The sequence below is a fragment of the Rana temporaria genome, chromosome 3, assembly GCF_905171775.1.
Source record: "Rana temporaria chromosome 3, aRanTem1.1, whole genome shotgun sequence".
NCBI lineage: Eukaryota > Metazoa > Chordata > Amphibia > Anura > Ranidae > Rana > Rana temporaria.
The window spans coordinates 9920548-9943848 of record NC_053491.1 but is presented as its reverse complement, the minus strand read 5'-3'; the positions used below and the strand labels follow the sequence as shown (position 1 = coordinate 9943848).

General features: G+C 49.0%; 1 protein-coding gene across 10 annotated transcripts in view; it reads right to left on the bottom strand.

Moving 5' to 3' along the window:
* The window catches only part of ITGA11 (integrin subunit alpha 11), a 303932-nt gene that overhangs the window by 238931 nt on the left and 41700 nt on the right, over positions 1–23301 (bottom strand). For 9 of the 10 annotated variants that reach the window (XR_005747817.1, XR_005747814.1, XR_005747815.1 and 6 more), the window contains exon 2: positions 18718–18829. Coding sequence is in view for 1 of the 10 variants with exons in the window: in XM_040342234.1 (XP_040198168.1) it covers positions 18718–18829 (112 nt within the window). In the remaining 9 variants the exon portion in view is untranslated. Of the gene's footprint in view, positions 1–18717; positions 18830–23301 lie in introns of those variants that run through there. The other variant, XR_005747822.1, reaches the window with a different exon arrangement.

Here is a 23301-nt window from a genome sequence, read left to right as displayed (position 1 = left end):
CCGTAGTAGGCTGGTATACCCGCAAAGCGCGTACCACGCCTAAAGTATGAAAGGCCGAAACCTCCTTCGGAAGAAGGGAAGGTCGCGGGCGCACCATCACCTAATCCTTATGGGGGATCAAGCATGGCGGCTTGCAAGACAAGACCGCCAACTCAGAAACCCCTCTAACAGAGGTAAAGGCCACTAAAGGGGCCACCTTCTGAGATAGTGTCAAGAGAAAATCTCTCTGATGTTTCCAAAAGGAAGGTTCCTGAAGAACCGAGAGCACCAGAGTCAAAACTCATGGGGGAAGAGATGGGCCAAGAGGGGAAAGTATATGACAAACCCCTTGTACACAAAAAAAGGGGACCCACCAGGGAACGGGCCGCAAAAAGGCCACTAAAAGAACACAGCCAAGGCTGAAATCTGCCCCCAAACGGTGCTTTAAGCAATTTTTTCAGATCCAATCCAAGCTTTAAAAACAGCAGGACCCTGGACATTGAAAGTACGCCCGTGGACGTCACTCCATCCCTTCGCACCAAGAGAGGTGCGACGGTAGATCCTCCGGAAGAAGACTACGGTGCCCTGTTGAGATGACCGAGTCAGACAGACCCTGGTCACCTAAAGTCTGGCTTCCAATAACCATGTTAAGCAAGTCAGTGACTGTACAACAGGAGGAAGTATGGGACCTTGAGACAGGAACCTCCTGCCCTGGCAATCGCCAGGGTGCCTCCGCTACCAGGCGCCCGATATCAGCGTACCAAGGACGCCGAGATTAATCTGGAGCGATTAGAATCATCGGGATCTCCTCAGCATCCACTCTGTGGAGCGGCCGAGGAAGCAACTACCATGGAGGAATGGCAAAAAATCACCGATACAGACAACACAGGGCCACCAGCGCGACTGACGCGTCTGTACAAGATCACTAGACCTGGCCACTAACTGACACCCTTGCGGTGGAGACAAGCTGCCAGGAGATCCATGCCATGTGAGGCTCACCTCCTGCAAGGGAGCCGAAACACCCCAAGCACAAAGACCAGTCGCCCTGGTCCAGCATCTGGCGACTCCAGTAGTCTGCCTGCCGGCATACCTGATGGTAGACTGAAGCCACGGCCGTGGCGTTGTCCGGCTGAAACCAGATTGGTCGACCACAAGGAGAAGCATAGCCTGATCGCCTAAAATAGTAGGACAATGAACAATAGACAGCACCTGGTATTCCCAGGCGGTCTTCCACCAGGCACTAGCCAGGCCCGACCCTGGGTAGCTACCGAGACCAGACACATTCAAGGAGGTGTGGTCATAGGTCCACGCAAGTCCAGCGACTCAGGGCCGACTGGACCCCCCAGTTTTGTGAACCTCCAGGTTCACAACCCGTGAGCTGGCATTCGTCGTAAACACCGACCACTGGAAGGAAGGAACAACTTCCCGGACCGAAGAGTCGGGAATCTCTGTCACCAACTCAGAGAGACTCTGACTAGGTGGCGCACAGGAATCTAATGATTTCAGAGACAAGAGATTTTTACCACCTGGACAGTAGTTCCACTGGAAAACCAGGGTGTGGAACTGGGCATACAGTACCACCTTGAAGGAGGCTACCCACAGACCCTGAACCAGCAGGCGCCCGGAGAGAAGACCGATTGCGTGATGCCAATACCTTCTCCGCAGACTGAAGAGTCTGCAATTTCTCCAGGGGAAGAAGGACCTTTGCCACTGAGGAGTCTGGATCAACACTAGATACTCCAACGCTGAGTCGGAACCTAGCATGCCCATAATTTGAACCCTGGGTCGCACACATGTAGGGCAGGCTTGCTGCCACCGAGCTACACTTTCTGGCCTAAACGTTTAACATCCACCCGAATCTTCCGAGGGTCTGAATGGGAATAACCCATCCACTAGGTCGGAGACAGAAGCTGCTCTCAGAAGAAAGTCGTCAAAGTAGCCAATGAGGCAAAGCCTCGCTGTCCCAACAAAATTCAAATAAGTGCGAGCTCCTAGCTGAAAACCCATGGTGCTGACGCCAGATCAAAAGGGAGGGCCACAGGCTGACAGAGACCCTTCTCTCATCACGAAGCACAGAAAAAAACACTGTGACATGTGCAAAACGGGACATGCATGTATGCGTCCCTGATGTCCGAGGACATCCCCCGGATGAAGCGCAGCTACCACCGAACAAATGGATTCCATGCGGAACTACCCGACGTTCACAAAAGGTATTTAGGGCCTGAGGCCCATAGAAAACCCCAAAACTCTCGTCCTGCAGGAAAGGTAAAATTACCTTGCAGCTTAGCAAATCCCACACTGCCCAAGGCAGACCGACGTGCCGGGAGGGGAAGACACAAGGACAGAACTTTGTTCTGTGGATAGGAGGAAACCCTATCTAGTACTCCGAAGAGACCACCTCGCAGACCCACTAGTCGGAGAGCAGGGAGGTTTCACTGAATTGTGAACCTGCAAGCCGCCCCTCCCACCTAGAGACAGGGAGGGAAGGCTATATATATTGGCAGGATTTGGGTGCCGGCGTGATCGGCTTATGCACCCAGGGACAGATTAGTCCCCCAGCTGGGCCTTTGACGGCCTGGGAGGGTTGCCCCTAAATAATACACACACATAGTGTGTATGTATATTATGTAGGTGTATGCACACATGTCTTTGGAGGAAACCGGAGTACCCGGAGGAAACCCACACAGACACAGGGAGCGACAATGCAAGCTCCAGGCAGATTGGCGTCAGTGTGCAGATTGGCGTCAGTGTGCAGATTCGAACCAATGACTCTTTTGCTGCCAAGTAATGGAGTTAAGCACTACACCACGGTGTGCATAAAACCATTCTGAAACAGACGCCCTGGATAACAAGGGCGCAGCATTCAATGAAGCATCACAGACCTATATGAGGCCCTGGACCAGCTGGTCCGCTAGGCTAATAACCTCAGGAGAGAGTCGGTGCTCCTCCACTGTCTGGTGCAAAATGCTCACTCTGTGAGTTGTATACAGCACTAGGGGTCAGGACTACTCCAAGATGGCCGCCGAGCGTTCAGAACGCGGCCACAGGAAAAAGGCCAGCACAATGTAAGCTGCGCCATAGCGTGGCTACGACAAAATGGGCGCCAATGGGAGTTTTCAATGTAATTGAAAAATCTCCCAAAAAAATAGCGCCAGCGACCACTGAGACCCCAGTGTAGTGGCCACAATAGGCCGCAAGCCAGACCCCAGCATGGTAAACATGGAACGGGTCAGTACTTCGGATCTTCTATCAGTCAGATCCATACAAGTAGGGGTTCCCGCCCGGCGGTGAGGGACTACAAAAGCCCTCAGTGGCTTTTCTCATTCCGCATCTCAGAAATTATCAAAGAAGGGCACAGAAGGAAAAAACCTACACAGCGGTCTGATTTGTGTGATCCAAAAAAGACCGAGCCCTCAGCGGAAACCCAGCTGCACTATGCAGCTTAGGAGAGTCCCTTGCAGCAGTAAAAAGCGCACCCATAAATGCCTTATTCTGCCTTTTTTTTTTTTTTTTTTTTTTTTTTTTTAACTAGGTACCTAGTCCATGGCTCCATAACAGAGCATTCCCCAGGGGATAACGGGGGAAGGGGGCACTCTTTTACCGCCCGCCCGCAGTCCACCCCCACCCTGGCACAAACTGTGTCCAGGACTAACAATAAAAACTCTGTGGGAATCACAGGTGCCAACACCTGCTGCCACCACCAGCATGTGGGGAAGGACCCAGATACTGACTCCAATATTTACATATAGTGTGTATTATAATATGCACACCTGTCCATACAAATAGACAAAAGCTCCTAGAGCCCTATTCAGGGCCTCTCACCCACTTGCTGCGCTGACCAGGTGTAACCAGGGGACTCCCTCAGGAGGAGACTGCACAGCGCTGCCTGTGAGGAAAAGAACCGTGAGGTAACTTTTGCAGGGACCTGTGTTTAAACAGGAAAAGCCTCATAGGGCTGTTTTATTTAAGGATAAGACACAGATACAGCATAAAAAGCAAAACCATTACAGGTGTCACCAATCAGTCAGCGTCTGCTGAAGTATAATCATAAACATCTGTGCTCATCACAGGGCTTTTTACCTCACAGGAAAGCCCAATACAAAAAAGAAAAACACAGGCCAGATAACAGTCCCCTCAGGAAGGCCCCCCCCTCCCCCCTGACAGCGGCAATGTTAGCAATGCAGCAAGGGAAAGGAGCAGGGAAGTAAGGGGAAGGGACCCCCGAACCCCAGGAATGCCCAGCTGTACCAACCCACCGAAGCAGGAGGGACTGTACTTACCCGTCCAAGCGAGGACTCGCTGACGCATTCCTGACAGACCTACAACCGCAATGGAGGTAGCTGTCGGCCCGGTCCACTGTGAGTGAGACAACACCACAGCTCAGTCATATGTGGACCTCGGAGCAAAGCTCACCGGCCACCTCAGGAGTCATGAGGTATGGCGTGGCAGACCAAGCCTCTTTGCAAAGGTGTGCCCACGCTTGCTGGTCGGACTGAGTAGACTACAAGGATCTATATTATCCAGCCTGTCTCTCAGCCGACAGTTGAAAGAAGATTCTTCAAGAAAAAGTAAAGTAAAATAAAATAAAATTTCTCCTCAGGGCGCTGGGCCCAAAGGGAGCCATACGTCCTTCTCCTTTGCTAGGCAGAACGAAACTGAGGCTGCAAGCTGCAGTGAGGAGGGTTATGTCTGGAGGGACCGCCCCCTGGGAGGGGCTGTTCAACTCTGTTAATGTAACATGTATTTAACTATTTAACATGTTTCTGCCTAGTCCTCTCCTGTAAACAGGGAACATAACCCACTTGTCAAGATTTAAGGAGCTGTGTCCGTCCATGGACGATAAGAGAAATATGCCCCGTCACAGTGGGAGAAAGCCACCGGGGTTGCACATGCGTGCCCCCTACACGGAAGAGCTGGATCAGGTATATATATATATACACGTGATCCGGAACAGAGGTGCTGCCCTGTAGCAGCCCTTAAATGGTTGATATTGATTGGAACCTGGGTGGGCAAACACTTTCTTGCCACTGTCCACCCCCCCTCCCCCCGCTCTGAGACATACAACAAATATCCGCTAGACTCAAAATCAGTTTACTGTATCAGATCAGGCAGTGATTGCGATTGGTTGCCAGAGGTTACAGCATGTCATTGCCACTTACTGACTGGTTGCTGGAGGTTACAGCACACATTACCAAACTGACACCTACACTGACCGAACTGACACCTACACTGACCTAACTGACACCTACACTGACCTAACTGACACCTACACTGACCTAACTGACACCTACACTGACCTAACTGACACCTACACTGACCTAACTGACACCTACACTGACCTAACTGACACCTACACTGACCTAACTGACACCTACACTGACCTAACTGACACCTACACTGACCTAACTGACACCTACACTGACCTAATTGACACCTACACTGACCTAATTGACACCTACACTGACCTAACTGACACCTACACTGACCTAACTGACACCTACACTGACCTAACTGACACCTACACTGACCTAACTGACACCTACACTGACCTAACTGACACCTACACTGACCTAACTGACACCTACACTGACCTAACTGACACCTACACTGACCTGACACCTACACTGACCTGACACCTACACTGACCTGACACCTACACTGACCTGACACCTACACTGACCTGACACCTACACTGACCTAACTGACACCTACACTGACCTGACACCTACACTGACCTGACACCTACACTGACCTGACACCTACACTGACCTAACTGACACCTACACTGACCTAACTGACACCTACACTGACCTGACACCTACATTGTCTATTACACTGACCTGACACCTACACTGACCTAACTGACACCTACACTGACCTAACTGACACCTACACTGACCTGACACCTACATTGACTATTACACTGACCTGACACTTACACTGACCTGACACCTACACTGACCTAACTGACACCTACACTGACCTAACTGACACCTACACTGACCCCCCTTACTGACACCTACACTGACCCCCCCTTACTGACACATGCACTGACCCCCCTTCCTGACACATACACTGACCCACCTGCACTACTCACACAGACCCCCCTCCACGCAGCTTCCTTGCCAGGCTCGCTCCATGGTCGGTGTCCCCACTGGGGCCAGGCCAGCGCCATCCACCCGCTCCATGGCATCCCTGCCGGGCGAGAGCCAGAGGTCAGCTAACAGCCGCTGCACCTCCATGCTCCCATGATTCCCATCTCCACCGAGCCCCACCCCTCTGCCCGCTGTACACACAGCGCCGCACCAGAGGGACAGGCAGAGGAGAAGCCCCGGCAGCTCACACTTTGCAATGCTTGTCTCCCGAGTCCCGCCGCCATGTTCAGTGTTTCCCGGCACACTGTGATTGGGCGTATAGGGGTCATGTGTGGAGGCGGGACTTCAAGAGCAACCATGATAACAGACAGGCGAGCCCCATGCCGCACATGACCCCCATACGCCCAATCGCAGGGTGCCAGACACTAAACATGGCGGCCGGAGATTGAGGGACACGGAAATGAAAATTAGGAGAAGGCAGTCAGTAGTGACACTACTGGCATGAAATTTCGCGCCCCCCTAAATGTCGCGCCCGGGGCCACGTCCCCCCTGCCCCCCACGCTACGCCACTGCCTCCGGCACACCCCAGAACACCTTGCCATTACATAGTTTCAGTTCTGGAAGTGCCGGAACTGCGTTCCCCCACGTTCCCACTAAATTATTTGACTTTCTGAATCTGCCTATGTATTCAAAGTCACTGACTCAGTGGGTCAGCAGAACAGCCAGGCAACTAGCAATTTCAGACAGAATGTCTTCCCATGAAATCAGCTTTAGACCCAACCAGAGGGGAGCCAGGGGTCAGAGATTCCAGTCCTTGGGCTAAGTCTTCAGAGATCGGACTCTGGTCTTATTACATCAGCATTCCTGATAGCATTCTATCCCCGGAGAGGCGACCCGCCCAATTTATCACTTCTTAGTAATTTTCTGGAGCATTCGGCTTCCTGCTTAAAAAATGTTTTCAACCCTCCATAGATTTACTATTGGCTGATGGAAGTCTTACTCGCTGCATCGGTTCTACTATTTAATATGGAAGATCTTCCAGTCGTAGCCAATAAAATCTGAATATAGTTCTGTAGCACCTGTACAAGAAGAGCGCAGTAATCAAAAATAACATTTGTCCCCAATGCAAAATCTATTCTGAAAGTAATAAAAGCCCCCTGGGTGCAAAAAAATCACCGTTCCAAGATCCTGTTGTCACATGACCAGCTGCATATGTGTTTGATCATGTGACCATTCACCGCGGAATCTTGGAACAGCATTACCGTATATACTCGAGTATTAGCCGAGTTCTTCAGCACATTTTTTTGGTGCTGAAAATGCCCCCCTTGGCTTATACCTGAGTCACTTTTTTGCGCCTATTCTCCCGGATTTTGGGGACCCGGTACCGGCCGGGTCCCCAAACCTTGGCATACATGTAGACCCACTCTTTCTCTACATGTGTACAAAGTTTGTTGTCTGGGGAGCACCGATTTTCCAAAGCCAGGCACCCCTTCCATAGACTCCCATGTTAAATGGTAATTTATCTGGTGTATTTGCAGACCTGGTCCCGGCCGGTTGTAGGTCCCCGGGACCCGGAACTTGGCACACATGTAGCCCCATTTTTCCTCTATAAGTGTGCAAAGTCTAGGGGACCTATGGCTGGGGAGCACCAATTTTTCAAAGCCGGGCACCCCTTCCATAGACTCCCATTTTAAATCGTAATTTCTCCGGTGATTTGGGGACCTGGTCCCGGCCGGTTGTAGGTCCCCTGGACCCGGGACTTGGCACACATGTAGCCCCACTTTTCCTCTACTAGTGCACAAAGTTTGTTGTCTGGGGAACCTACGGCTGGGGAGCACCGATTTTTCAAAGCCGGACATTTTTTTTCTAGCATGCCATCAAGCATACTAGCGCGATCTACAGTACGCCTTTATTTTATTTTTTGGCGCCGTACTCACAGTTTACTGCCGTAGTGAAGTTTCAGACTCCCCGCGTTCCTATGGGTGTTCCTATGCAGAGGGAAGATGATTGACGGCCGGCTATGGCGCGTCACGCTTCCCGAAAATAGCCAGAGTAGGACTCGGCGCTATACGGTGCCTGCGCACAGACATCGGAGCTGACTGCGCAGGCGCCGTGAAGAGCCAAGTCCTATTTCCGCTATTTTCGGGAAGCGTGACGCACCATAGCCGGCCGTCAATCATCTTCCCTCTGCATAGGAACACCCATTCCCCGTGGGGAGTCTGAAACTTCACTACGGGAGTAAACTGTGAGTACGGCGCAAAAAATAAAAATAAAGGCATACTGTAGCTCACGCTACTATGCTGGATTTGATGGTAGAAACTTTTTAGGGTGAACCACCGCTTTAAACGTCAGTCTAGTCATGGACACAGTGAGGAATGGGCACAGTGAGGCATGGGTAACAGTGAGGCATGGGACACAGTGAAGCATGGGACACAGTGAGGCATGGGACACAGTGAGGCATGGGACACAGTGAGGCATGGGACACAATGAGGCATGGGACACAATGAGGCATGGGACACAATGAGGCATGGGACACAGGTGGCTTAGCCTGGCCTAGGCAAGAATGAAGCGTCATGCTCCAGCAGCCCCTTTGATAACATATCTCAGGAGGTCACTGAAGCCCTTGTTTAGAGCGGCAGGGGGAGCAGAGCTGCATGTGTTATTGGAGCCCATACTACCTGAACCCAGGGGGGGCAGCTGGCTGAAGACGACTAAAATAGGGGGGCTGAGGCTCTGACATCTGAAGAGCAGATTGCTGCAGGACAATGCTGGATTCACTGGGCAATATAAGTACCCAGCATAGCATATAATAGGGTGCCCACATGTCCTGGATTGCCCGGGACTGTCCCGCAAGTTACATGTCTGTCCCGGGTCCTGGGCACATTCATTCTTGGACAATACAGTGGCCCGGAATGAAATAGAGGACACAGCCACCCCCTGCTAGGGCCGGCTCTGCCTTGCATCTTGCAACCAGTGACAATTAACTCTCAGACAGTGAGGCCGGGAGCAAGGCCTGCGCCTAGTGCAGCACTGCTGTCCCCACCCACCTCGGCGCCTCCTCCTTCTCCGGCATCCAGCATTAAGCAGCAGGGACTGGTGTGATCTTCACTCTCCAGATAGTGACTCCACTCCTTTCCTTCTACTCACGCGGCTCATGCAGAGGGAGTGACAGCGGCACTGCATCTGGTGGCAGGCTATGGGTGGCAAGCGGCACTGCATCTGGTGGCAGGCTATGGGTGGCAAGCGGCACTGCATCTGGTGGCAAGTGGCACATTCTCCTGACAAATAACCCACCGCCAAATTCCCCATCAACCCCGAGACTACATTTCCCCCCCCCCCCCCCCCCCCCCCTCATCTTTTTTTGGGGGAAGGTGAGAGAGGGGGGTTGTCCCTGAATGGCACTTTGGAAATGTGGCCACCCTGGCAGATAATGGGCAGTAGAGTAGTGTGGTGGGCAGGGAAAGAATGAAGTTCCTCTCACATTTCATGACTTCTAGGGAATGGACATGGGCGGGGTTCCCCTTAATTGCATAGTTTTTCTGCCTCCAGGGGAGTGTGGCCCTCTGTGGCCCTGCTCTTTCACTGCATGAACTCAAATGGAATAGCTGAAAAATATGGGGAAGGTTTGGGACTTTATATGAAGCATGCAGCCAGGGAGATGGGTGGGTAATTGGTGAGATAGAAGAGTGGCAGGAGTCGCGAAATGCGTTGAGCTATTAGATTTCAATTGATATTTTTCCCATTGACTACAAATGTAAGGGACATTCTGCCCACTGATCACCAATGTAAGGGACATTCTTCTCACTGATCACCAATGTAAGGAACATTCTTCTCACTGATCACCAATGTAAGGGACATTCTTCCCACTGATCACCAATGTAAGGAACATTCTTCTCACTGATCACCAATGTAAGGGACATTCTTCTCACTGATCACCAATGTAAGGGACATTCTTCCCACTGATCACCAATGTAAGGGGCATTCTTCCCACTGATCACCAATGTAAGGGACATTCTTCTCACTGATCACCAATGTAAGGAACATTCTTCCCACTGATCACCAATGTAAGGGACATTCTTCTCACTGATCACCAATGTAAGGAACATTCTTCTCACTGATCACCAATGTAAGGAACATTCTTCTCACTGATCACCAATGTAAGGGACATTCTTCTCACTGATCACCAATGTAAGAAACATTCTTCTCACTGATCACCAATGTAAGGAACATTCTTCTCACTGATCACCAATGTAAGGGACATTCTTCCCACTGATCACCAATGTAAGGAACATTCTTCTCACTGATCACCAATGTAAGGAACATTCTTCTCACTGATCACCAATGTAAGGGACATTCTTCTCACTGATCACCAATGTAAGGGACATTCTTCTCACTGATCACCAATGTAAGGGACATTCTTCTCACTGATCACCAATGTAAGGGACATTCTTCCCACTGATCACCAATGTAAGGGACATTCTTCTCACTGATCACCAATGTAAGGAACATTCTTCCCACTGATCACCAATGTAAGGAACATTCTTCTCACTGATCACCAATGTAAGGAACATTCTTCTCACTGATCACCAATGTAAGGAGAATTCTGAGACTGGAAAGTTGTTTCAAGGGTTCCTTCACGATATAAGGGTTGGGAATTGCTGATCTGTACTGCCTAGGCTTATGGAACAATAAATCACAACATGCAGGGCTGGTAACATTCTTGGAAGTGTAAATCCACAATGGGATAAGCTGAATGAAATCCAGACAGTTCATATCCTGGGAAGCCACTGTGCAGTTTTGGACTCCGGATAACTCATCACATTCCGCAGTGGCTTTTCCTAAAACTAATGTGGGCCACGTTCTCTTGTTCTCTGTCTTGGCAATCATGGCTCCTCCTCCACCCAATTCCTCCAGATAAATCCCGGCCAGCTCTGGAGATTCCTACAGATCCCAAATGAGATACAAACACACCACAAAAATGCAAACATATGGAGAACTCTTTCTTTGTTTCTCTTGTCCTAATGGATTTAACCCTTCTACATGACTCCGACCCCCCTACTACATTCCTATTCTACAGCACTAGTGTCACCGTATTGTAGGAATTGCCATGGGTAGAAGCTGTAGGAAAGGAAAGGTGGAGCTAAGCAGCGGCGGTGCGTCCATAAAGGGCGCAGAAGCGCCACCCCCCTTCTCTCCTGCATCATTTTAATCCCCATAGACTCATGCATTGCATGACTATCTATGGTGGCTGCTGACACCCCCTATTCGGGTGTCCGGCCCCTTTTCAGGCACCGGGCACCTGAATTACAGCGCTTGGGGTGTTTTTTTGGAAGCACCTGATTAGAGCCGTCGGCTCCAATAGGCGCCCAAAAATGTGAGAAGCGGGCGCAACTCTGTGCGTTCGCTTCTCACTCAGCTGTATGTTAGCAAAACTAAGGAATTCGCTTTGCTAACATTGAACCCCCCTTTCAGCCAATCATGTGCCGGGTCTGTGTTACCTGTCACCTGATTGGCTGAAACGACAGGCGCTATGATTGGACGCCTATCAGGCGTTCAATCATAGCAGAGGACGAGAGGAGGAGTGGGCGGGAGAAGACATCGGGGTGGGGGAAGAAATGGAGGACACGGACACTGCTCGCCGCCTGCCGCCGTCACCCACTGCCCACTAGAGACAAGGTAAGTGCCAGGCAGACTGGGGGCACAGTGGCAACCCTTGAGGCACAGTGGTAACATTTCAGGCACAGTGGCAACATTTGGGGTACAGTGGCAGCGTTTGATGGGCAAAGTGGCAACACTTGGGGCACAGTGGCAACCTTTCGGGCACAGTGGCAGCATTTGTGGCACAGTGGCAGCATTTGATGGGCACAGTGGCAACGTTTAATGGGCAAAGTAGCTGCGTTTGATGGGCAAAGTGGTTGCATTTGATGGGCAAAGTGGCAGCATTTGAGGCACAGTGGCAACTTTTAATGGGCAAAGTTGCTGCGTTTGATGGGCAAAGTGACTGCTTTTGATGGGAAAAGTGACTGCGTTTGATGGGCACAGTGGCTGCATTTGATGGGCACAGTGGCAACGTTTAATGGGCAAAGTGGCTGCGTTTGATGGGCAAAGTGACTGCGTTTGATGGGCACAGTGGCTGCGTTTGATGGGCACAGTGGCTGCGTTTGATGGGCACAGTGGCTGCGTTTGATGGGCACAGTGGCTGCGTTTGATGGGCACAGTGGCTGCATTTGATGGGCACAGTGGCAATGTTTAATGGGCACAGTGGCTGCGTTTGATGGGCACAGTGGCTGCATTTGATGGGCACAGTGGCTGCATTTGATGGGCACAGTGGTAACGTTTAATGGGCAAAGTGGCAATGTTTAATGGGTAAAGTGACTGCGTTTGGTGGGCACAGTGGCTGCGTTTGATGGGCACAGTGGCTGCGTTTGATGGGCACAGCGACTGCATTTGATGGGCACAGCGGCTGCGTTTGATGGGCAAAGTGGCTGTGTTTAATGGGAACAGTGGCTGCGTTTGATGGGCACAGTGGCAGCGTTTCCTTGCGCCCCCCCAAAAAAAAATTGGAGCACCAGCCGCCACTGGAGCTAAGGTTCATGGCTCCATAGCATCTAATGCGGTTTATACTTTAGCCAGCAAACATTTATGGGTCACCACTACTTTTTCTCTATGCTGTGATGAAAATGCACGTTCTAGCTCTACCTTAGAACAGTCTTTTTACAAAGGGGAACCCTTGAAATAATTTGCAGATCTCAGGGAGCCCCTGCAGAAACTCATTTGTTAGGTGGAAAATGCCCACCCCCTCCCCCTACATGGGTGGCCAGTGGGAAGAATGCCCTCCTTACAGCCAACTAAAAAGATGACAGGTGTCCTGCTGCTAGGTCTGCCAAGTGGTGCTGGCCTAAGAACTCTCCAGGCACCATTAGATGGGGGGGGGGGGGTCATTCAGTCACAGCACAGGGAACAACTGGAGGAACACTGGTTGAGAAATTTCAAAAGCCAGTATAGGAATAGTGGTGGTTAAAAAAAAAAAACACTTGTGTGTTTAACTAATCATTTTTTTTTTTGCGCTGTTACAATTTCAATTGCACGGTCATGCAACGCTGTACCAAATGCAATTTATAATTTTTTTTCCCCACAAATAGAGCTTTCTTTTGGTGGTATTTGATCACTTCTGCGGTTTTTATTTCCTGCGCTATAAACAAAAGAACAGTGACAAGTTTTAAAAAAAAAAAAAAACACAATATTTTTTACTTTTTGCTATTTAAAAAAAAAATCCTCAGTTGAGGCCAATATGTATTTTTGGTATCACAAAAATCGCAATAAGTGTAGACGCCAATATTGATTGGTTTGCGCAAAAGTTACAGCGTCTACAAAATAGGGGATAGTTTTATGACATTTTTATTATAATTTTTTTTACTAGTAATGGCGGCGATCTGCAATTTTTATCGTGACTGTGAAATTGCGGCGGACACATATTTTGGGACCGTTGTCATTTATACAACGACCAGTGCTATAAAAATGCACTGATTACTGTATAAATGTCACTGGTAGGGAAGGGGGTTAACACTAGGGGACGATCAAGGGGTTAAATGTGTTACCTAGGGAGTGATTCTTACTGTGAGAAGAGGGGACTGACTGGGGGAGGTGACCGATCGGTGTCCCTATGTACAAGGGACACACCATCGGTCTCCTCTCCCTGCCAGGATGTGGATCTCTGTTTTTTTATACACAGAGCTCCACGTCCCTGGCTCTGTAACTGCCGATCGTGGGTACCTGCCGGACATTGCGGCCACCAGGCACGCGCATCGGCACCCACGTGACGCGGCAGGCACAGTTTTTTTTCACCGATGCGTGCCCGCAGGGTCGTCTTAATAGCATCATGGGCCCCTGGGCAAAGTAATGCTCTGGGGCCCCTACAATGATAACAGTGCAGGTAAACAGACATCAAGTAGGTAGGAGGCAGACTGCCTCCCCGTGTATCCATCGCTCTCAGTGCCATCATGGGGCCCCCATTTTCGGGGCAGTGTGGGCTCAAGGACCAGCTGCTTTGGGCAAAGTGCAGGGCCTCCCCCCCCCATGCAGCTGGGGCCCCTGGGTAGTGCCCTCTCATTAAGACAGCCCTGCGCGCGAGGTGTGTTTAGGATCATTATCCATTTGTAGAAGCCATCCTCTCTTTAACTTCAGCTTTTTCACAGATGGCATCAAATTACCATCCAAAATTTGCTGAAATTTGATTGAATCCATTTTTCCTTCTACTCGTGAAATGTTCCCTGTGCCACTGGCTGCATTACAACCCCAAAGCATGATTGATCCACCCCCATGCTTCACAGTTGGACAGAGGTTCTTTTCATTAAATTCTGTGCCCTTTCTTCTCCAAACGTACCTTTTCTCATTCCGGCCAAAAAGTTCTATTTTAACCTCATCGGTCCACAGAACTTGTTTCCAAAATGCATCAGGCTTGTCTATATGTTCATTTGCAAAGTTCAAGCGCTGATTTTTGTGGTGAGGACGTAGAAGAGGTTTTCTTCTGATGACTCTTCCATGAAGACCAGGGGCCAGATTCAGAAAGACTGGCGTATTTTTAGGCGGGCGTAGCGCATCTCATATACGCTACGCCGCCGTAACTTAGAGAGGCGAGTACTGCATTCAGAAAGAACTTGCGCCCTAAGTTACGGCGGCGTAGCGTAAATAGGCCGGCGTAAGCCTGCCTAATTCAAATTATCAAGGCAGTGGGCGTGTTGTATTACAATGAGCCGCGACCCCATGCAAATTAGGGGCCGAACAAACGGCGCATGCGTCGTCCGTGGACGTATCCCAGTGCGCATGCTCAAAATCACGTTGGCTAGAATGCCTAAGATACGTCGAACACTGCCTACGACGTAAACGTAACTTACGCACAGCCCTATTCACGTACGACTTACGTAAACACCATGTAAATTTCGACGGTCGTTCCGACGTCCATACGTTAACATGACTTACCCCTGCTTTATGAGGGGTAAAGTTACGCCGGTCGTACACCTTACGTAAACAGCGTATAGTAATGTGCCGGGCAAAAGTACGTTTGCGAATCAGCGTATCTTGCTCATTTGCATATTTGATGCGTAAATCAACGGAAGCGGCCAGCGTAAATATGCACCTAAGATACGACGGCGTAGGAGACTTACGTCGGTCGTATTAAGCCAAAATTCAGGCGGAACTTGTTTTAAGAATACCGTGCATAGATACGATGGCACATCTTTTAACTTACGCGGAGTATCAATAGTTACATAGTTAGTCAGGTTGAAAAAAGACACAAGTCCATCCAGTTCAACCACAAAAAATAAACAAACAAAATAAAAAACACAGTACAATCCCATACCCAACTAGATACGTCGGCGTAAAACGTTCCTGAATCTGGCCCCATATTTGTACAAGTATCTCTTTATAGTGGAATAGTGTACCACAACTCCAGTGTCTGCCAGATCTTTCTGGAGGGATGGTGCCGTCAAACGTGGGTTTTGAATTGCCTTTCTCACAATCCTGCGAGCTGTTCTGTCTGATATTTTTCTTGGTCTTCCAGATCTTGCTTTAACTTCCACTGTTCCTGATGACTGCCATTTCTTAATTACATTCCGAGGAACAGAGGATATTGACATCTGAAAACGCTTTGCTATCTTCTTATAGCTTCTCCAGCTTTGTGAGCGACAACTATTTTCACTTTCAGTTTTCTAGACAACTGCTTAGAAGAAGCCATGGTGCTGATTGTTAGGGGAGGGTCAGATGAGTCTGGGCATTTAAAACCTTTGAGATTGACATCACCTGGTCTTCCCAGACGATGATTGAGAACAATCCATGACACTGGCAGCTCTCAGCTTTGCAAAGGGGGCAGTGCATGCTAGAAATTCTGCAGGGTGCCCAAACTTTTGCAGACCGCATTTTTTTGTTTTCTGTCATTTTGAAAGTGTAAATGATGGAAATAAAATCTAACTTTTTTTGACATATTATAAGAATGTCTAATCTGTAATTTGATGCCTTTTGGAGATTTTTCCATCTTTCCCTGGCTTCGTTATGCACATTAATACAAATTTTTACCTGGGGTGCAAAAAACTTCTGATCCCCACTGTACCGTGAATAAATAAGACATCCCCTGAAAATAAGCCCTAGTGTGTTCTTTCCAGACAAAATTAATGTAAGACCCGGTCTTATTTTCGGAGAAACGCGGTGGGTGTTCCTCATTCCCATCTCAAGGAAGGTGTGACCATATACGGGAGCAGACTACATCCCAAATCACATTGGCCGGCGTACAGGAGTCAAGTCCTGGGGAAAAAAGTGTGGGAACTCCCACCTAAGATCCACTCCCCCACAAAAAAAAAATTATACGCTCATATGCATAATTACTAATACGCATGTTTTTTTTTTCCGATCCTCTGTACCTTAGTAATCCTTTATGTTACTGGCCGCTTCCTGTATATGGATTCATCGGGTAGTGTCCCGTCACTTCCTCGATGCCGCAATGTCTCCTGGGAGCTTTTGTCATTGTTCCCAGGAGACATTGCGGAGGTCTGCCGCGAGTTATCGCGCGATTTAGAAAGAAGCAAGTTGTTTCCAAATCCCGCGATAACTCGGGATAAGGTTCGCCTGACAGTGGCTCGAGCTGGGCATCGCCGCTTAGAGAAGGTTTGGCTCGGGCGGCTCGGCTGCTCTAGTCCTGCAAAGGGAACTGAGTTCCTGCTGTGAAAAAAGTGCAGGAACTCCGTTCCCACACGTTCCCACAGGACTTGAGCCCTGCCGGCGTAGTGGAGAAGGGGGCGGCGGGGCGTTATCCAGACAGCGCAGAGTTAATGATGTAATATTACAACATGTGCTGTGTGTGTGATGACATCATTATACTGACTCGTGGCCTTTCCTTTCAAACAATCATAATCCACATTTAAGTCTCTGTGACGGGTAGAGGAGATGTGACCACATCTGACATCTTCCCTCCTGGAAGAAATGGAGGCCGATTGGAAGCATTCCCGCCGCGTCTCGTATAAGCAACCGCTGGCGTCTATTATATACAGAGAGATATTGCTTTGTGTGTTATCTGTGATCAAATCCTACGGCCACATCACTGAATACAATACAATGTTTCTTTATAGAGTCGTCCTCCTATACTGGATACTGTTTACAGATTACATTTTGCAACATTATCATTAAACCAAAAACCTTTCCACAAGTCCAACGACCTGAAATCATCATTGTATTGTCACCTGCAACATAAAACCCTGTGCTACTCCAGCCGGGGGGTCTCCAAACTTTTCAGTATGAGGGCCACATAAAAAAATCCCCATCTGAGTCTTACATCCGAGTTGCCATCAGAGTCTCCCCTTACATCAGAGTTCCCATCAGAGTCTCCCCTTACATCAGAGTTCCCATCAGAGTCTCCCCTTACATCAGAGTTCCCATCAGAGTCCCCCCTTACATCAGAGTCTCCCCTTACATCAGAGTTCCCATCAGAGTCTCCCCTTACATCAGAGTTCCCATCAGAGTCTCCCCTTACATCAGAGTTCCCATCAGAGTCCCCCCTTACATCAGAGTCTCCCCTTACATCAGAGTTCCCATCAGAGTCCCCCCTTACATCAGAGTTCCCATCAGAGTTCACCCCTTACATCTGAGTTCCCATCAGAGTCTCCCCCCTTACATCAGAGTTCCCATCAGAATTCCCCCCCCTTACATCAGAGTTCCCATGAGAGTCCCTTATACGTATAATATATATGTATAAATGTGACTGGCAGGAAGGGGTTAACACTAGGGGGCGAGGAAGGGGTAAAATGTGTACCCTGGGAGTGATTATTACTGTGGGGGGAGGGGACTGACTGGGGGAGGTGACCGATGCTGTGTCCCTATGTACAAGGGACACAGCATCGGTTTCCTCTCCCTAACAGGACGTGGATCTCTGTGTTTACACACAGAGATCCACGTCCCTGGCTCTGTGACTGCAGATCGCGGGTGCCCGGCGGACATCGCCAGGCACGCGCATCTGCACTTGTGTGACGCGGTGGGCGCTCGGCCGGAGGCCGTATATGGACAGATTAGAGCCACCTTGCGGCCATATATAGTTGGCCGCCGGGTGACTAGTGGTTAAATCCTGACTCAGGGAGCAGCGATCAGTGTCCTGTCACTAGGCAGAACGAGGAAGTGCCTTGTATACATCAGCATCTCCCCGTTCTTCCTCTCTGTGAGACGATGGCGGGACTCCCGGCACCAATCGAGTGACGGAGATCGCGGCGGGCGCGTGCGCCCACAATGCCGCGTCTTAAAGGGGATGTACCCATGTGCATATGCCCAGCCGTGCCATTCTGCCAACGTATGTCGTTGTGCGCTGGTCGGAAAGTGGTTGACTGACACTCACAGGAAGTTATTGAAGGTTTGGTTTCCCCGGATGACACATTGTTGCTTATAACATTTCGGAAAGCCGCTTGCTTACATTATCGGATGGCTGAGGGTAGAGGTCGGCTTTTTGCCTCGTTCTTCCTTTATTTTTTTTATTACTTCTTTTTTCTTTTTAGGTCTCTCTGTGAACTAAAAAAAAAATCGGACTGATCCCAATGTTTTTAGCCCAATATTGCAGTATGGAGAGATTTTTTAAGACATTCCACGAATTCTCTGAAATGGTGAGACTTACCATTTTTTGCCAGCGACCTGATGCTGCCGTATTGTGTATCCGAAAAAGGCGTCCTTGGAGCCGGGGATTATCCGCGGTTTCTTGTCGTCGATATTGAAGGCGTCAGTGAGACCTGTCAGGGAAAAATATATTGAAGGCGGGATGAATTGATAACTATATACAGTGCTCAGCATAAATAAGTACACCCCAACAGATTTGTCAGAAAACCTTTCCTTTCCTTTCAGAATCAACATTTTCTATGTGACACTATACTACAAAATCCTCCCACAAATGCGGGCCCATTGATTGCAACAAAGCAGGGGCAGACTGACCATTCAGGGCCCCATACCACGAGGGGGCCCCATCAGGGTTGCCAGCCTCAGTAAAACCAGGGACAGTATGTACAAATATTTTTTTTTAAAGATCCCAAGATTATAGCTGCCCGCCTCTCCAGTACCTTTTCAGTGTGTGTGTGTGTGTATTCTGTGTGTGTATATTGTGTGTGCATGCATGTGTGTATACTGTGTATGTATACTGTATGTGTGTGTGTATATACTGTGTATGTATACTGTATGTGTATGTGTGTGTATGTATATTGTAGGTGTGTGTGTATACTGTGTATGTGTGTGTGTATACTGTGTATGTATACTGTAGGTGTGTGTGTATACTGTGTATGTATACTGTAGGTGTGTGTATACTGTGTATGTATACTGTATGTGTGTGTGTGTGTGTATACTGTGTATGTATACTGTATGTGTGTGTATATATACTGTAGGTGTGTGTGTGTGTGTGTGTGTGTGTATATACTGTGTATGTATACTGTATGTGTGTGTATACTGTGTGTATATACTGTGTATGTATACTGTATATGTGTGTGTGTGTGTGTGTGTGTATACTGTGTATGTATACTGTATGTGTGTGTGTATACTGTGTGTGTATACTGTATGTGTGTGTATATATACTGTAGGTGTGTGTGTGTGTGTGTGTGTGTGTGTATACTGTGTATGCATACTGTATGTATATGTGTGTGTATACTGTGTATGCATACTGTATGTATACTGTGTGTGTATACTGTGTATGTATACTGTATGTGTGTGTGTATACTGTGTATGTATATTGTATGTGTGTGTATACTGTGTGGCCCCATAAACTATTGCCCAGGGGGCCCCATAATCTCCTATTGCCTGGGGGCCCCATATTCTCCTATTGCCTGGGGACCCCATAATCTCCTATTGCCTGGAGGCCCCATAATCTCCTATTGCCCGGGGGGCCCCATAATCTCCTATTGCCCAGGGGGCCCCATAATCTCCTATTGCCCAGGGGGCCCCATAATCTCCTATTGCCCAGGGGCCCCATAATCTCCTATTGCCTGGGGGCCCCATATTCTCCTATTGCCTGGGGACCCCATAATCTCCTATTGCACAGGGGGCCCCATAATCTCCTATGCCCGGGGGGCCCCATAATCTCCTATTGCTTGGGGGGCCCCATAATCTCCTATTGCCCAGGGGGCCGCATAATCTCCTATTGCCTGGGGGGCCCCATAATCTCCTATTGCCCAGGGGGCCCCATAATCTCCTATTGCCTGGGGGCCCCCCATAATCTCCTATTGCTTAGGGGGCCCATAATCTCCTATTGCACAGAGGGCCCCATAATCTCATATTGCCCGGGGGCCCCACACCATAAGCTCCTATTGCCTGGGGCCCAATAATCTCCTATTGCCCGGGGGGCCCCATATTCTCCTATTGCCTGGGGGCCCCATAATCTCCTATTGCCTGGGGGCCCCATATTCTCCTATTGCCTGGGGGCCCCATAATCTCCTATTGCCTGGGGGCCCCATAATCTCCTATTGCCTGGGGGGCCCCATAATCTCCTATTGCCTGGGGGATCCAACCATAATCTCCTCACTTGCCTGGGGGGCCCCATAATTCCCCGGGGCCCCATGAGTTGTCAGTCCGCCCCTGCAACCAAGATTTGTTCATTTGCACACACAAAAAATGTATTTTTCCTAACAAATTCATTCAAGACCATGTTGCAAAAATGAATACACCCCAATGAAAGTCTTATGCCCTGTACACACGATCGGAGTTTCCGTCGGAATAAACTCTGATGGGTTTTTCCGACGGATTTCCATTCAAGCTGTCTTGCACACACACCAAATTCCGACCGTCAAAAACGCGGTGACGTACAACACGTACGACGAGCCAAGAAAAATTAAGTTCAATGCTTCCGAGCATGCGTCGACTTGATTCTGAGCATGCGTGGGTTTTTTCTCCGTCTGAGTTCCATACAGACGAACATAATTTCCGATTCCGGAATTTTTTCAGTCAGAATAAAAAGAGAGCACGTTATCTTTCTAACCCCATCGGAATTCCCGATGGAAAAAGTCCGATGGGGCACGGTCGGAATATCCAATGAAAAAATTCCGCCTGACATTTTCCATCGGAAATTCTGATCGTGTGTACGCGGCATTAGACCCCTTTCACACTGGAGGCAATTTGGTGCCAAAAATAGCGCCTGAAAAAAGACTCCCAAGACTGCAATCCCAATGTGAAAGCCCGAGTGCTCCCACACGGGGGCGCTGTGCTGGCAGGGCGTCAAAAAAAAGTCCTGCAAGCAAATTCTTTGCAGCGCTTTAGGAGCGGTGACGGGGATACAACGCTTCTAAAGAGCCCCTGCCCATTGAAATCAATGGGGCAGCGCTGCCGAACCTTTAGTATCACTTTAATGGAAGTGTGTAATGGGGGGGGGGGTATGCATTCCTTGCTTCCCCTCATTCTGCATGGCTGAGGAAAGACACATAAGCGAAGAGACAAGAATGCTGCGAACCCCAAGATTGAATCGTGTAGAAAAAGGAATTTACCCCACGGGGCTTTGGACAGCAAAGGTATAAAAGTGTAACAAATGTAATATAATAAAGCATGGTTTATTTAATGGTTGTCAATAACATACATTTTAAATGCAAGAACAATAAAAGAAAACCCTTTCGGATCTGGTGATACAATACATATTCCACAATATTGGACCAATGTAACAACATTGCTTTATGCTGTGTGATGTGCGTTCCCCGACGCGTTTCGACCTCTAAGTGGTCTCTTCAGGGGATGGTTGATTCTACAAAAATAGACATAACATAAATTTGCGATCAAAAGAGTATAAATATAAATCACGTTGATTGACTCAAGATAAGGTTTACCGTTAACGAATGAAGTGGGTTTTTGTAATGGCCAGAGATGTGCAGAGCCGTACGAAATCCGAAGGGAGCGCCACCTACAACCCCATGGGGGAGAGAGGGAAACCAAAACAGACCCCAGGGGGTTGCAAGGAGCCGCACAGTGGACGCCCTCCGAAGATCAGGGGAGCCGGTGCCTGCAGAGTGCCCCCAATGGGTTAGCCCTGTGTAATTTCAAGAGAATTAGAAATATTAAATCATAGCATATTGTGCTAAAATGTAGGATTATCTGTGGGTAAGGCATGTATATAAAAAAGAGGACTGGCAGCAGGTTTGTAATCTTATCTGAGAAAAAAAAAAAAAAAACATTTTTTCTTTTTTTTCATCTTTATTGAATTAGATCTACTCATTGATGACCCGAAGGGGTAACTAGTCAATGAATAATGGTCAGGAATTGATGTGTATATTAAGGTACTTAATATAAAAATAGTATAAGAGTGCTCCATTGGCTGACAAAAGTGATTAAGAGACTTTATTAGTCTGGTAAAGAGTGCGTGTCCATGGGTGGGGATGTGTGAGACACATTACAATGTGTATGTTATGTGGACCATCAAGGAATATGTGGATCAATATGGTGATAGTAAAAATGTTGGAAATATATGAAAAAATAAATAAATAAATAAACAAGAAAACAAAAAGAAGGGGGGAGTGAAAGTTGAAAAATCAACATAGGAGTGTACTAATAAAAGGGTGCTGTTACCTGATAAGGGATTAAATGAATATGAGTAGTAAATTGTGGGGCTTGTAGAGCTTGTTGTTGAGTATTCAGATCTAGGCTGCAGACAGTGCAGGGAAGACCCAGGCTTCCAATGTTGGAGGAGATAAAAGGAATGAACTGCTGTCCATGCTCAGCTGCCTGGAATCAAGACTGACTCACAGGCAGACTATCTTTTTTATGCCAGTGGGCGTGGCCATGATTGGGGGCTAAACACATGCGGCTCCAGGCTTCCCCATAGATCACGGAGATGACGTAAGGGCCGCTACACGAGCGGCCCCTGGTGCGGCTCCCTCGGCGCTCCGAAGGTCGGGGGACCCCGACCACTGTCGTCACCCCCGTCGCAAGCTGCATGACGTCGTGGCGAGCCGCGCACCAGCCGCGCCTCATGCGCGCGCAGCCCGCCACGGCCATACGGGGATGATCGCAGAACGCCGCCGGCAAGGCAAAGCTCAGTGGGCGGTCGAGAACCCCCGGCCGCACCTGAGCAGAAAAAGGGGGGGGGGTTTGGAATGTGGAACACTCCACCGCCCCCTCACCACCTTGCCGGGAACCCCCATGGGACCGCGGAAACCCCCCCCCCACCCGGGGCACAGAGGGGCCTCCCCGGATGACCGGCTACAATAAAACTGTTTGCAAACATGGCAATAATGCACATGAT